General features: G+C 43.3%; 1 protein-coding gene across 1 annotated transcript; it reads right to left on the bottom strand.

Moving 5' to 3' along the window:
- Positions 1 to 10,851: 10,851 nt before the first annotated feature.
- LOC125555977 (cytochrome c oxidase assembly protein COX19-like) lies at positions 10,852 to 12,945 on the bottom strand. The gene is made up of 5 exons (XM_048718780.1): positions 12,661 to 12,945; positions 12,454 to 12,518; positions 12,173 to 12,261; positions 12,000 to 12,097; positions 10,852 to 11,307 (listed from the first exon to the last, which is right to left on the bottom strand). The coding sequence occupies exons 2-5, from the start codon at positions 12,461 to 12,463 to the stop codon at positions 11,184 to 11,186; spliced, it is 321 nt and encodes a 106-aa protein (XP_048574737.1). The 5' UTR covers positions 12,464 to 12,518; positions 12,661 to 12,945; the 3' UTR covers positions 10,852 to 11,183.
- Between the last annotated feature and the right edge of the window lie 2,969 nt (positions 12,946 to 15,914).

Below are 15,914 nucleotides of genomic sequence, written 5' to 3'. Positions count from 1 at the left end.
GGCAATGGTTGTAACAATCCTGCTGGCTTCTGATGCTCTGCCTTTACTCTCTGGCATACGTCAGAAACTGCTACATATGTTGCAATATCCTTCTTCATTCCGGTCCACCAGAATGTTTCCTTCAAATCCAAATACATCTTGGTATTCCCTGGGTGAATCGAATACGGTGAATCATGTGCCTCTTGCAAAATCAAGTTCCTGATCTCTGGGTCATTTGGCACATAAACACGGTCCTCAAACCATAAGGTATCGTGCTCATCCTCACGAAATCCCTTTGCTTTTCCTTTGCTAAGTTTCTCCTTTATAGCAGCAATCTCTTTGTCAGATTTCTGAGCTTCTCTGATCTTATCCATCAATGTTGACTGAATCTCCAATGCTGCTACATAGCCTCTCGGAACTATTTCCAAACATAGCTCACGAAGGTTTTCTGCTAACTCCTTTGGTACTTCTCCCGTCACTAGGGTGTTGACATGGCTCTTACGGCTCAATGCATCAGCTACTACATTAGCTTTTCCGGGATGGTAATGCAATCTCATGTCATAATCCTTGATGAGCTCCAACCATCTCCTTTGTCGGAGGTTCAACTCCTTCTGAGTGAAAATGTACTTCAAACTCTTGTGATCCGTGTACACCTCACAATGATTTCCAATGAGGAAATGTCTCCACGTCTTCAATGCATGCACTACGGCTGCTAACTCCAAATCATGCGTGGCATAATTCAACTCATGAGGCTTCAGTTGCCGTGAAGCATACGAAATAACTCTTCCTTCCTGCATAAGCACTGCTCCAAGTCCTCAACGTGAAGCGTCGCAATACACCTCATAATCTTTGGTCTGATCTGGCAAAATCAACACTGGTGAGGTGACCAAATGTTTCTTCAACTCCTGGAAACTAGCCTCACACTCCTCAGTCCATTTGAACTTAGTATCCTTCTTCAGCAATTCAGTCATAGGTTTTGCAATCTTTGAGAAATTCTCAATGAATCTCCGGTAGTATCCTGCGAGTCCCAGAAAACTCCGGATCTCTCCAACTGTCGTTGGTGCTTCCCATTCGGTCACGGTTTCAACTTTAGCGGTATCTACTGCTATACCTTCCCCGGATATAACGTGTCCGAGGAATCCAACTTCCTTCAACCAAAACTCACATTTGCTGAATTTGGCGTATAACTGATGTTCCCTTAGTTTCTCCAAAACCAAACGCAAATGTTCCTTATGCTCCTCTTCATTCTTTGAATAAACCAGGATGTCATCAATGAACACTACGACGAACTTATCCAAAAACTCCATGAACACTTTGTTCATCAGGTTCATAAAATAGGCAGGTGCGTTAGTCAATCCAAATGACATAACGGTATACTCATACAGTCCATATCTTGTGGTGAATGTTGTCTTAGGTATGTCCTGCTCTCGAATCTTCAATTGATGGTACCCTGATCGCAAATCGATCTTGGAAAACACTTTACTCCTTGCAACCGATCAAATAGATCGTTGATCATTGGCAGTGGGTACTTATTCTTGATGGTTACTTCATTCAAACCCCGATAATCTACAACCATCCTTAATGATCCATCCTTCTTTTCCACTAGAAGTACGGGTGATCCCCAAGGCGAAGAACTTGGGCGAATGTAACCTTTATCCAATAACTCCTTAATCTGATTCTTAATTTCTACCAAATCCTTTGCTGGCATCCTATATGGTCTCTTTGATATTGGCCCAGTGCCTGGCAATAACTCAATCAAAAACTCAATGTCTCTATCCGGTGGCATGCCTGGTAATTCCTCAGGAAATACATCAGGAAAATCCTTTACCACTGGTACTTCCTCTTGCACAACTCCTGATAAGGAATTTACTTGTGTCCTGTTTGGCACATGCCGGGATACATACTTGATCCTTCTTCCTTCTGGTGTGGTAAGCAGAATTGTCTTACTAGCACAATCGATGTTTCCTCCATACATCGACAACCAATCCATGCCTAATATCACATCCAATCCTTGAGATTCCAATACTATTAGGTCTGAGGGAAACACATAGTTACCAATCCTTAATGGTAAATCCGGGGTCATGTCTCGGAGGCATTTGAAGGTTTAGAAAAGATGAGATATAAGAATAGAGTGAGGTCTAAAGGGAAAACACTACCCCAATGCACATGAGCAAAAGCACACAATTCACTTCAATCAATCAAACAAGGGCTTACAAACGGTCTAACTATCGCAAAAGTGCTCGAACTATAATGTTTACATGGGGGAAATACTACTACTATCTGGTGGTCATCTAGAAATTTGAACCGATGGAAGACTCCATGATATCTGCTCCAGCTTCGTCTTCAAAGTCGGGTTCACTTGGATCCGAATCAGTGTCGTCGATGATGATGTAGTTGTCCGGACATGCGACGTACTCATCGTCTTCCTGGGATGCTAACTTCCTCTTGAGTTCTTCAATCTCCTGCTTAAGATCGACATTGTGCCTTGCTAGAGCTACGATCTCGTCCATGTAGTCCTTGCGTGTAGACTTCAGTTCTCCTTCTAGCTCGATGATCCTTGCCTTTGCATTCTTCAACTCTATCATATCATTGCACATCTGGTTCTTGTGGCGTCGAATGTGCTGGTTTAACTCCTGGATGAATGATGCAATGGATCTATCCTTCTTGGTGCTGACTAACTCCCATTGTTCATCTCGGCGTCCGCAAATCTGGTAGATAGTGTCCTTGAGGTCTTCTTGATAAACTTCTCCAATGCGTCCTATGGTGATATGAGCTGCCATGCTCTTTCCCAGACTCCAGGTTGGTGCATTGAAAACACTATCTATGGGCTTCGTGATTGGCGGAATGTCCTTCCCGGAACGTGAGCTTGAATCTTCCAGCGCTCCTCTTCAGGCAGACTGGCGTTGAAGGTTCCCGTGAAGCTTGGTATTCCAATGTTCAGGTACTTAGTGACTTCCTTCAGGAGAAATCCAAATGGTGTGCCTTCATCCGGTTGGGCGTACTTAATCTTCACGTGCGTCATCCTAAAAGAGTAGAAAAGATGAGGAGTTAGAAAATGAGAAGAGAAGGGTAATCTATGGCTTTAACTTAGTGGTCGTGTCCTACAGTCAGCGTGTGCTCTGATACCATTCTCTGTAGCGACCTGACCCAAATGGATCAAGTGCTCTGTGCTCAGGTGTCATCCCTGGATCAGTAATGCTGACACCACACAGTACATCGAAGGATTTATGGCAGAGTGGCAATCACACACTCATTACATCGTTGTCTCAAAGAGAACTTATTACAATAAATATGGCTCAAGGCCATCTAGTGTCGATAACAGCGGAAGACTTGGAAGATAAATGGGTCCATCAACTCCAGCGGCATCACTGAGTATAGAACCACGACCTAAAACACCTTACTCGTCGTCTGAAAAGTCTGCAACATGAGAAGTTGCAGCCCGAAAACGGGTCAGCACATGGAATATGCTGGCAAAGTAACACATAAAGAGTAATGGAATGAAACAGCTATACTATATGCATATATGGCTGGTGGAAAGCTCTATGGTTACAGTTTTGCGTAAAGCCAGTTTTTCCCTACTGCAAAGGAATAAATTTATTTAACTATCATGGTGGTTGTGAAACATTGAGAATGGTTGACAGCATTCTCAATCCCAATTAAAAATAATTAAAACCCAACAACATTAATTAGAGGTAACATGTTGAGATTCACTCGATATTCAAGTACTAGATACTCAAGTTGTCCATAACCGGGGACACGGCTAATCATGATTAGTTTGTACACTCTGCAGAGGTTTGCGCACTTTTCCCCACATGACTCGATCGCCTCCGTTTGGTTTCTCGCACTACATGGTGTTTGAGAAGACGGATGAGCGAGACATAGTCTTTCAGAAGCGCTAGCACCTTACATGTGGGGTAGACCGTACCACCTATAACCCCTACATCTGCTAGTCCACCCCGTAAGAGTTCGCACAACTTAGTCAACTATGCCAGAGCCCATAGTAGCATGTGGCTGCACACGGAAGTTTCTCGCATGAAAGATCTTATGATCCCTTTGAGCCTGGGTGGCGGTCCGAAAAAAAACAGGCAAGTCCTGATAAACATCAGGTGCCTCAATCCACCCAGATGTGTGTTTAAGTTGCCACCTTAGATAAACCATTAAAATTATCAATCTCACATCTGTCATGGATATCACTCACCCAATCCACGTCTACTAGCATAGCATTGCATAATAAGCAAACGTATAAGTAACTCCCAAAGGTTTCATAATAAAAAGGTAATAGGTACTACCTCATCTACTTCCCATCCCACAATTTAATTAGATCCTAATCATGGAATGTGAGAGGATTGATCTAATGCAATAAAACATGGGTTGTAGAAAAGGTATGATCAAAGTGTTACTTGCCTTGCTGATGATCCGCGAGTCCTAGGGTTTCGAAGTAACAAGCGGCGCAATCCGGGTAATCTATCGCAGACAAACAACAAGCATACAATAAGTACTCATCTAATGCACAGGTAAAACTCGAACAAGAGAACGAACCAGAAAGTTCAACTTAAGAACTCCGGTTGCAAAGAAAGAATGAAAGAACCGAACAAAGAAACGGAAAAACAAACGGCGGAAGAAAACAAATCGGTTCTAGCAAGTTGAAACTAGGTCAAATTTTACCGGGGCAACAACTTGTTTAAGTTGATTAGACGGAACGGAGGTTTCGAAACGAAACTCCAGGCGCTTGAATCACCTGATTCCGATAAACGAGCGAGAAGAAAGACTAGAACGAAGATCGGATCTGAGATCGCGATCGCGGAATAAATCCGACGAGAAGAAAAAGAAGAACGGTTAAACGAACGGGCGTTCGTTAACCTAGAAGAATCCGGTGATCACGTTCGTTAGGACGAACGGTCCGGCGAACGGTCCAAAAGCAACTAAATCAGAAAAGAAAACGAATCCGATCTAGGGTTTCGGAAAAGAAAACCGAAACAAAAACGGATCTAGAAAACCGGAACGGTTTAGAGAAGAACCGGAAAGAAAAACGAATCGGTGGAGAAGAAAAGAATCGGAACGATTAGAAGAAAACGATCCGGGGAAAAGAAAAGAGACGCGGCACGGTACCTCCGGCGAGGTCTCCGGCGAGGGGCGGCGGCGGCGTTGGGCGGCGGCGGCGGTGGCGTGGGTGAGGTGCGGCTTGGGTGGTGTAGGCAAGGCGCGGCGGCGGCGGCGGGTGACGCAGGGCGCGGCGCGGGTGAGAGGCGCGGGGTGAGACGCGGCTTGGGTGGTGGAGAGAGGGGTTTTGATTTGATGTGTTTAGAGGGGGGGTGCTTGGGTATTTATATTGGGGAGGGGAGGGGGTTTACTTGGGGTAGGGGACAAGAATTAGACTAGGAATAGGAATAACGAAATAAGGAAAAAGGGGCAAGGGGCGCCCTAGAATCCTAAAAGGATTCGGCGAGCAAGAGGCGAGGCGGCGGCCGGCTCCTGCCTTGCCTGGCGCGCGCGCGGGGGGCTGGGAGCTGGGGCGCAACGGCCGGCTGGCCTGGGCCTTGGTCCAGTTGTTTTTTTTAACTGATTTCGCGCGCAGAAAAACAAAAGAAAACTAAACTAAACGGACTCCAAAATTCTAAAAGTAAATTTTTCCCGACTCCTAAAAATGAGCCGAACAAAATGAACTTTTCTCTGGACCTAAAATGCAATTTTTGAAAACGCGCATTTTTCCCTATCCAAATAAAATGCAAATAAAACTCCGGCAAAACCAAAATTGATCTATTCATTAGATCTTCATTTTTCCTCAATTTGGGAAAGTCATATTATTCCCTCTCTCATATATTTTGACACCGGAAAAATTATTGAAGATAAAATAAATAAATCAAATGATCCTCTTTTCCAAATTCGAGAAAACTCTCAAATATGAAAATAACGAAATCTCCAACTCTCTCCGAGGGTCCTTGAGTTGCGTGAAATTTCTAGGATCAACCAAAATGCAAGAAAATATGATATGCATGATGATCTAGTGTATAACATTCCAAATTGCAAAATTTGGGATGTTACAATGTGGGAGATATCTTCTTCGATGGGAAGACCACACAATATACAGTTGAAGTTGTTGCCAATATTATAATGCCTTCGCTTGAGCATGTTTCTAGTATTGAGTCTATCTGCGAGTAGAAGCCATCCGAAGAATTTGATCTTCATCGTAACCTTAGATTTCCAGAGCCAATGGTATGTTTTGTGTGCTCATACATCTCGGAAGTAGAACTTGTAATATCTTTTCGCCGAATAATCCTTTGCTCCCCACATGCATGTCCATTCATCGTTTGAGTTATGCGGGTCACCCAGCCCCATGTGGGCAACTAGTTGTTGCATGTTTCTCACCTCTGCATGGGCTTGCATGGAAAGGGGTAGATTAAACACCTCCTCCAGAAACGTGGTCTTCAAGAAGTCTTCAAGAAATCTTCCACAAGAGCATCTTCATGTAGGGCAAATGAGAGTGCCCGGGAGTGAGAATCCATGAGTAGTTCATCTAGCCAGAGATCTTTCCACATAAGAACCATATCCCCTTTATTGACTTGGATTGTGGTGATGCCACGGTAGATTGGCGTTAGTTTCAAGATATCACACCACCGGAAGGATCTGCAAGGGTCAGAGGCATGCGGGATTTTGTTGGTGTAGTATGAGGACCAAATGAGTTTAACCCATGGGAGATCGTGTTTATTGTAGAACTTGTGCAAGTATTTGAAGAGTAGGGCATCACTTTGCACACTGAGATTAATGATTCCCATCCCACCACTAGCTTTAGGTTTGCAGATCATGTCACAGGCAGCCAAAGAGCTGCATTTGTCCCCTTGCTCAGTCTTTCTGTTCCATAGGCACTTTCGCCGAAGTTTGTCCAAAAGATCTAAAATTTTAGGGGGAATTCGGATGGTGCAAAGAGCAAAGATCATCAAGGATGTGATGACGGAGTTAATCAGGGAAAGTTTGGCTCCATAAGACATCAAAGACAGTGTGGTTATTGTCTTCCTTTCTACTTTGCAAACGAGTGGCATGAGGTCTTGGATCGAAGGTTTCATAGTCCCCAAAGGAAGGCCCAGGTATGTGAACAACATAGTTCCAATCGAGCATCCAAATATATTGGCTAGATGTTCACTAAGGCTAGCCTCGTAGTTGATCGGAATCATAGTTGATTTATGAAAATTGATTTTCATCCCAATCGACGAGGCATAGTCGATGAGGATGTCTTTGATCAGGGTGGTCTGATTGGGGCATGCAGGCATAATTAATATGGTATCATCCGCATATTGGATCACTGAATAGTCATGCTGGTTTCATCTTGGGAATGGTAGACTAATTTTACCTTGTCTGAAGGCTTTGTTAACTGATGCCTGAAGGAGATTGACTGCAAGAACAAATATTAAGGGCGAGAGTGGGCCCCCTTGCTGTACGCCACATTTGCATAAGAACTGTCTGCCAGGTACCCCTTTGAGAAGAACCGAAGATTTCCCTGAAGTAAATATGCTTCTGATCCAACCGAGCCATTTGTCATTGAAACCCATGTGTTTCAGAATTTCTATCATGCCCTCATGTTCAATAGTGTCGAATGCTTTGGCGAAGTCAATCTTGAGTAGTATAGTTGGTTTATTGGAGGCTTGGCATTGGAAAATATACTCAAAGGCCCATGCAGGGCAATCTTGGATGGATCTCCCTTTAATAAATACATATTGGTTGCGTGGATTATCTTCAAAATCAATTTTTGTAAGCGGTTGGCCAGAAGTTTGGTAATCACTTTGAGGCAACAATTTAGCAATGTGATGGTCCGAAAGTCTTTACTGTTGCCGTGGATGAAATCTTAGGTAACAGTGTGATGAAGCCCTCATTTATGCTTTCTAGGTTTAATCCCCCTTTGAAGAATTGATTACCCTAGCTTATAAAAATCCTTTATAATGTGCCAGCAACTTTTTAGGAAAATGCTAGTGAAACCATCTGGTCCTGGTGCCCTATCCGGTGGCATCTCACGAATAACATTGTCGATTTCCTCCTTAGTGAAGGGGATAGTGAGTTGGTCCAAGTCTGCAATTTTCTTGATGATTTGGGGTAGATCATATTTCATTTGAAAATTGCCAGAGGTGCCTAACCTCTCTTTGAATGATTGGTATACAATAGCCTCTTTTCCAGCATGCTCTTCAATTTCAGTGCCATCTGATAATGAAAGAGTGGGAATGTTGTTTCTGCGGTATATTTCTAATGCCAAGGCTTGGAAGAACTTAGGGCATTCGTCACCAAATTTCACCCAATGGATCGTACATCTTTTCTTCCAGTAAGCTCTTTGATATGATAATAGTCCGAGGACGTGTCTCTTAAGAATTTTCCTGAAGTTTGTCTCTGGAAGTGTAAGAGCTCTTTTGTTTCCAATTCATCAGTCGCTGCAAGGGTTTTGCTAGAATTCAGTATTGCCATAGAGAGTTTTGAAATGCCCTTGCTCCATTGTTTTAGATCATATTGAAGGTTTTTGAGTTTTCTGCAAAGGACAGTGGTAACATTGTTGCCTCAAACTGATACACGGATAGATACACATAACATTATAGACAAATACGAAGTGTTATACAACATAAAAAGACTATATACACAAACATATGTGTGAATCTTGGCGCACAGCACCGGTCCACAAAGTGTGTGCCCCCATACTTGCATGCCCTAAATCCTCCCCCGCCATGCAATGCCAAATGAACTATATCTATCAACTGTCTTTCCCTACTTATGGCCTTCTCCCAAGCTCCTTTCACTACCTCTTCAACAGAAGGTTCTCAGTCAATGTGCCTTGAATCTCTTAGTGGAGCTTTTCCTATTGCCAGTTTCCACCTTGAAATAATCAGCGTGAGTCTAATTTTGTCATGCTCTCATGTACTCCCTCTAGTCTTTTTTAGTTCGCATATAAGATTTAACTGAAGTCAAGCCTTGTAAAGTTTGACCAACTTTGTAGAAAAAAGTGCCAACATTCACAATCTGAAATCAATACCACTAGATGTGTCATGACTTAAAGTTTCATATCATATAACTTTAGCATGGCAGATGTTGATATTTTTTTCATATAAATACGGTCAAACTTTATGAAGTTTGACTTCAAAGAATTTTAATATGCAAAGTAAAGAGGACCTGAGGGAGTATCAGTCCCGCAAACTGAAACATATTTCTCCACCCAACCGTGCTCACTGATCTATCCAACCTTTCTCTGGTTTTCCCCCGCCGACACGTAAATTTGTCTCCTACGTATAGTCCATGTCCATGAGCCCACAATAATCATGGCAATCTTGGAAGGGCTGCATGAATCTCATCGGTCGTTTTTTTCTTAAAAAACAAAAGGGTTTCCCCCGCCCCATTTTTATTGCAAAAAACGAGGCAACGGTCCAGGGTTACCTCACTCCTCGGAGTTCAGCAAAAATCTCATTGCAGTCTCCTAAGACACCAGCCACAGTACCTTAAGAAAGGCATGCAAATCACGTAGATCAGTCGAGGTTATATCCTTCAACTCCTAGCTAGGCTCCCCATTTACACCAGTGAGTCTCCACTTCTCACCCCCTTCTGCCACAACATCAATGTGTTGATTAGTTGTACTTAGTGTTGACGTATGATGTGTTGCCTAGTTTCTTTTATCAGATCGGTCTTTTGGTTGTATTGGCTAGAGCATGCACTTCTACATGATATCAGAGTTAAGAGGTCTTGAGTTCAAGACCCGGCTGGCGCAATTAAATTGCAGCCCACTTTCGGTCCATGTTTAGGCCCGAGGAAGCCACACGTGAGGGGAGTGTTGACGTATAATGTGCTGCCTAGTCTTTTTCATCATATCGGTCTTTTGGTTGCACTGGCTAGAACATGCACTTCTACACTTAGTTCTTTCATCTTCACCTCATCGCTCCACAATATCACAAGACCCCCACTCCTCCCATGACTTTCATTAGCAATCAAATGTTGGAAACTCGTTCTATTCAGAATTTTTTTCTGCCTTACCTTTCGGCAGATGTGTCTCAGACAGAAAACATACATCTGGCTTTATTTGCTTCTGGACCTCCAAAAAATGCACGAACTGCCCGAGCTGAATTCATCCCGCAGCAATTCCACCCCATGATTTCCAGTGCTCCAGCCATGATCTGCCAATTGTTATCCCGTAGAAAACTCTCTCTAACCTCTGTTAACCAAGACTTGAGGCACCCCGCGTCGCAGTAGGAGAGGATGAGTAGGAAGAAACTCAGAGTAAACAAAAACTCAACGTCAAGGCGACCCGACGAGAGGACGAAGAACCCTAGACATCACCAAGGGAACAATCCTAATAAAGCGAGCCAATCAATTCTGGCGAGTACCACCGTCAAAGAACTGAAGTGCTTTAACAGGATTGGCTTACCTGACGATCAACGTAGAGCGTCCCACGTCAAGGCAGCAACGGCTATGTACAGGAAGAAGCCGCTGACGTCAAAGGGTTCGACAACGCTGGCCGTATAGGGAGGAGGCTGCAGCGGCCAGCGACCATGTGTAGTAGAAAGTGACATCAATCTTCTGAGAAGGGAGGACCTGCCACCAGAGAGCAAAGCAACTGGCGGAAGCGAGGGAAAGCACAACCTTCGGGAGAGAAGGCCGTTGCCTACGCTATGTGTGTGTCCAGGTGTTAAAAGAAAGTTGAAGTAGATGTTCCAATTTCAAAGAGATTGGGGCGTAAAAGGGAACAATATCATTTTACAAGTGCCATTCCGTTCGATCAAAGGACAGAAGAAAAAAAAATCTGCAATACTACCTCCATTCCACAATTTTTTTGAAAAGTCAAAAATTACAAAATTTGATCAAATTTGTAGAGAAAAACATATACATCTAGAATACTAAATACACAATACATCATAAGACGTGTTTTCATATTATATATATATATTTCGTGTCATAGATATAAATAGTTTTATCTATAAACTCGATTAAAGTTTGTAAATTCTGACTTTCCAGAAAATCTTTATGAACTACATTATGGAACGGAAGGAGTACAATCCAAAAAGGCACATGGGTCTATCACTTAGTTTATCAGACAACTAGCAAAATAACACGAGACACTCCTCTGCATCCATAATATATCCCACACATAGAGCTTGTCGAATTACACAAACACATGTTATCTCAGTGTCAGTTCTCCTTGTTATTCTCTTTTTTTCTCACGAATAAGGAGCTTGCAGATTTACCAGCTATTTACTCTCTTTCGAATCACTTGCTGGACTCTGCAGTTTGTGGTTCTCCTCTGAAGGTGTGACCAAAACGTCTTTGTCACTGAACCCAAGCTCTGACATATCTTGCTTCGCCATCAGGTTTCTGGATTGTACAAGAACAACATGAATTAGAATCCTACAGGACAGAGCAGCAACAAACCAAGAAATTAGAATAATAAAAGTGCATCTTGTTCATGAGCTTGAATAGTGGATTTCAGACATCAAAGCTGGTAAGGACTCATACGACTGCAAGTGGCAGAACTTTAACTATTACTAGAACGATCATGCGAAATATCTTAAAATCAACTACGGCAAGCACTAAACATCTCCTAAAAGGCTAAAGCTAGTAGTTACATATTTGTGGTTGCCTGGTTGGCAACATTGGTTGCTTCATGCAACCATCAAATAGACATACCGCCAGAGGAGGCAAATAAGACAACATGGAAGGACGTCAGGCTTGGTTTGCTGTAGGCTAATGCAGCAACAAACTGTTTCTTCCCTCAACTACCAAAACTAGTGGTTCATGCTGCAGCAATAAACTGTTTTTCTACTGTGGCAAGATTATATATATAACCCATGCATGCTGGTTCGCTTTGTTTTCTATTTTGATGCCAAACACCTATCCTTGCCTAGCAAGGCCAATATTAAGTTTGCTTAGGAACCAAACACACCCTAAATCATTACACATAAATTCTTCAAGTCATGGATGTGCCAAAAAAGAGGTTGAGCTAACTACAATACTACAATACAAGTAGTTACTTCTGAAATTATTACACGGGGAGTAAGCAAGCTAACCTCTCCATCCTACATTCCAAGTATTTCTTCGAGAACATCCGACATTTTTCAGACTGAGCCCCTGTTGATTTCAGGCAGGCAAGATAGTCCTTCTTCTCCTGTTTGAAGAGGCAGCTCTCATATAACACTCACTAACATTACACCCTATGAGAAACAAAACGATTAAAACTTACCAGGTCACACTCATGCAGGTGATCAAGAGGGAATACACCCTTTTCAGGAGGTACAGGCCTCACTCCCCTGTTTCCACCAAAAGCTCCACCTGTTAAAACCCACACGGGTTATTCAAAGCTTCATACATTAGTATCATGTTCCAAGTTAGTCATGGGGTAGAAAACCGGCAACACACGAATGGGAGCCAAAGCTCTTGGTCATTGTCAGATGCGTGAAGCCAACAACTGTAAGCATGAACCAACAGGAGCATAGGAGATCAATCACAAAGACAGGTCCTCACCTGCACTCATTTCCCAGGCACTTCAGGATCCAGATCTCGATACCGTCGCTTGCAATGCTCGAACGCTGCAGTAAGCCAGCAACACAACACACGAGTCAACCCGAGGCATACGTGCCGACGCGGCATTTCATCGAACAAGTCAGGTGCGCGCCTAATATCATGCACGGATTCACCGAAATTTAGAGCGCCAGGACAGGAGGCACTCACAATGGCGGCGGCAGCGTGGGTTCGCTTCAGAAGTCTATACGACGGAGCGAGGGACGGCACGAGCGCAGATGGACGGATGGAGCAGGCCAGCGAGGGGGCAAGCTCGCGCCGGGGCGGAGTGAGAGGAGTGGCGGCAGACTGGTAACTCCCTTCGCGTCGGAGAAAGGTGGGGACTGGGGAGAGAGACGCTGCCGCCCACCTGGCCGTCGCGGGGAGAGGGGATGGCGGCGCGCCGGCGAGGAAGAACAAGCAACCTCGGATCGGGAAAGGGGTAACTGGGTGGGCTGGGCCTTACGGGTTAAGGGAGAGCTGGCCCAGTTGGTACAGCCTGTTTGGGCCGGGTCATTCCCGCGGGCCCTCTAAGCCATCATTATTCCTTTGGTAACATCATTTATATGTTCTCAAAAAAAATGGTAACATCATTTATATTTGTCTCAAAAAAATATTTGGCTAAAAAATCATTTATATGGCAACAATAATCCTCAAAAAAAATGGAAACAAGGACCACCTGCAATTTTTCCAAAAGGAAAAAAACAAGGACAGTCTCCACATTTGCAAGGAGTAGTCAAAAATATATTGGATGATCGTGTCGAGAAGTTGTCGAGGTGCATCAGCCAAGAAGTTGGGTGGAAGCATTGCATGGATTCTGTCTTGAAATTCCTAAAACATTGCACTTCTAGGTACAAAATGTCCCTAGATATACAAGCAAGCAGTAAAGAATGCAGCCCCACTTTTAAGAAGTATTTTACAAGTAACTTCAACAGTTTAGCAAAAGAATTGGTAACTTGTATTGGTACATTCTTCGACCATCTTCCAGCAGATACCCTAGGCAAGAACTTTGACAAAGATGATGTTTATGAAAAGTTTGGTAAATAAAGTGCAGCAGATATTATGTGTAGATGATCTCTCTGATGATGATCTTTTTGCAATCTTCAAGCCCTCCGACAAACTTACTGATCCTTCTATTGGTCATCATGACCTGACAGATGATGTAACTGAGGATTTGCCTGACCATAACATCTCTCTAGATAACCCTTCGGAGATAAAATCTATGTGCACTAAAACCCTCATGGATCTCTAATAAATGTGGCTCCCATGTGAAGAGAATGAATCTTCAATTAGGAACTTGTGTTTGAAGAAAGCAAAACTCACATTTTGCACTGCTTCTGGTTCATTTGAGTTGTCCAGGTTGCAAAGTGGGATGCCTATAAGCATCTTGGTTGTTGACGAGGCGGCAAAACTAATAGAATCTTAATCATTGGTTTCTCTCTTGCTCCCGGGAATAGAACATGGTTTACTTATTAGGGATGAAAACCAGCTATCATCACTGGTAAAGAGAAAGATATTCTTTATTTTATAAGAATGTGTGTCATATTCTGCCATTATCTACGTATGTTACTGATAACCATTTCCAGACTTTCTTAGTTGGTCATACTTTCTCCTTACTGCTGCTTGCTACATTGCTAAAGATGTTGACTTTGTACGAAGCCTCTACGATAGATTGTGTACAATGAGTTACACCAAACACTTGCTGGAAGTACAATATAGAATGCCCACTTGCATTAATAAATTTCTGAATGCCAACTTTTATGGTAATCAGATTTTGGATGGTCCTAGTGTCAAACAGGAAGACTATACGAAGAATTATTTCTCTAGACGGATTTATGGTGCTTATTCATTCATTGGAAATGATACGGAAATGGTTGACAACCTTGGCCAAAGTTTGAAAATATGGTCGAGGTTGCTGTAGTAGCCAATATTGTCAGAAGACTTGCAAAAGGTATATCCAAAGCCTCACCTATTACATATCATGTTGGATGAAAAAAAACTTATTGCTAAGCCTCAGGGTTTGAATAAAAGCTAATTACTATTTCTGTAAAACTATCATAGAATATTGGGAGAAGAGGCAAAGAACCAATGTTGGTGTAATATAATAACCTTGTATACTACCCAAGTGATTGCAATGCAAGAAATAATTGGAAGAAAGTTTGCGAAACATGAGTTTCTATCTGCCACAGACAAATCTATCGATGGATTTCAAGGTGGTGAGGAAGACACAATATTAATTTCAATAATTAGGTCCAACCAAGACGAAAAAGTAGGGTTTTTCTCTAAAGGGATTTAATGTGACTTTGACAAGAGCAAAGTAAGTTTTCTTAATTCAGTAAAGAATTAGTTTACACTACATTTTCATTTACATATCTCTGTGTTTTTTTCACCGGCACTGCCTTTGGATACTTGTAATGGAGCCACTTTGCTCACAAGCAATTCGGTATGGGAAGAATTAGTCAGTGATTTGTAAAACGTGGATGTTTCTTTAATGCTCTTAAGCACAAGGATTTAACAGAAACAATGAGGCTTGCAACCAACGTCATACATATATATCCTTCTCGTTACGTCCATATCCATCTTGCCTAACAATTTCTGATGGTTATGGTTTTCCTCCAACGCAAATCACATGGCGTTAAATCTACAACTGTCGGATCACGGGTTCCGGTAAAACCCTCGAGGTTCGAACACTCGGGTGCGCGCGAAAGTTTTCTCCCTATCTATCCACACCCTAGCTAGCTCGCTAAGATCTCATGGACGAACTCAACGAACTCACAAGACAAAGACACAAGATTTATACTGGTTCGGGCCACCGTTGTGGTGTAATACCCTACTCCAGTGTGGTGGTGGTGGATTGCCTCTTGGACTGATGATGAACAGTACAAGGGTAAGAACAGCCTCCTGAGGTTGAGGTGTTCTTGTGCTTGGCGAACTTGTGTGGGTGAGATGCCTCTGAATGAGTTCTCCCTCCTTTTCCCCGTTTCCTCTTCTCCCTTTCTCCCCTTTTCTACTGTGGTGGCTAGTTCTACTTATATAGGCCCTAGTCTTCTCCCCAAATATTGAGCGGGAAAGGAGCCAACAATGGCCAATTTGAAAGGGGACAGCTAGTATAGCTTATCCTGACAAAAGTAGTCTTCGCCTGCAAAAGGCTCTGGTGGTGACGCCGTCTTGGGCTCCATGGTGACCTCCGTCTTGTCGTCCTGCTGGTCTTGGTCTCGTTGCACCGATATGGAAACCTTTCCTTGATGCCTCGGTACTCCACGCCTGCGCTTGCCCCCTTGGCACCAAAGAGGAAACAAGGACGCTGCGTGCGCTGGCGCCCGCCTGGCGCCTGCCTGGTCTCAATCGTCATGGCTCATGTCACGAGGACCTCGCGAGGTTTGCCTTGCCTTGATCTCTCCGCCCCTCGTGAGCCTGCCTGGCGA

This window comes from Triticum urartu, chromosome 5 (genome assembly GCF_003073215.2).
Source record: "Triticum urartu cultivar G1812 chromosome 5, Tu2.1, whole genome shotgun sequence".
NCBI lineage: Eukaryota > Viridiplantae > Streptophyta > Magnoliopsida > Poales > Poaceae > Triticum > Triticum urartu.
This window is presented reverse-complemented; position numbering and strand designations above follow the sequence as displayed.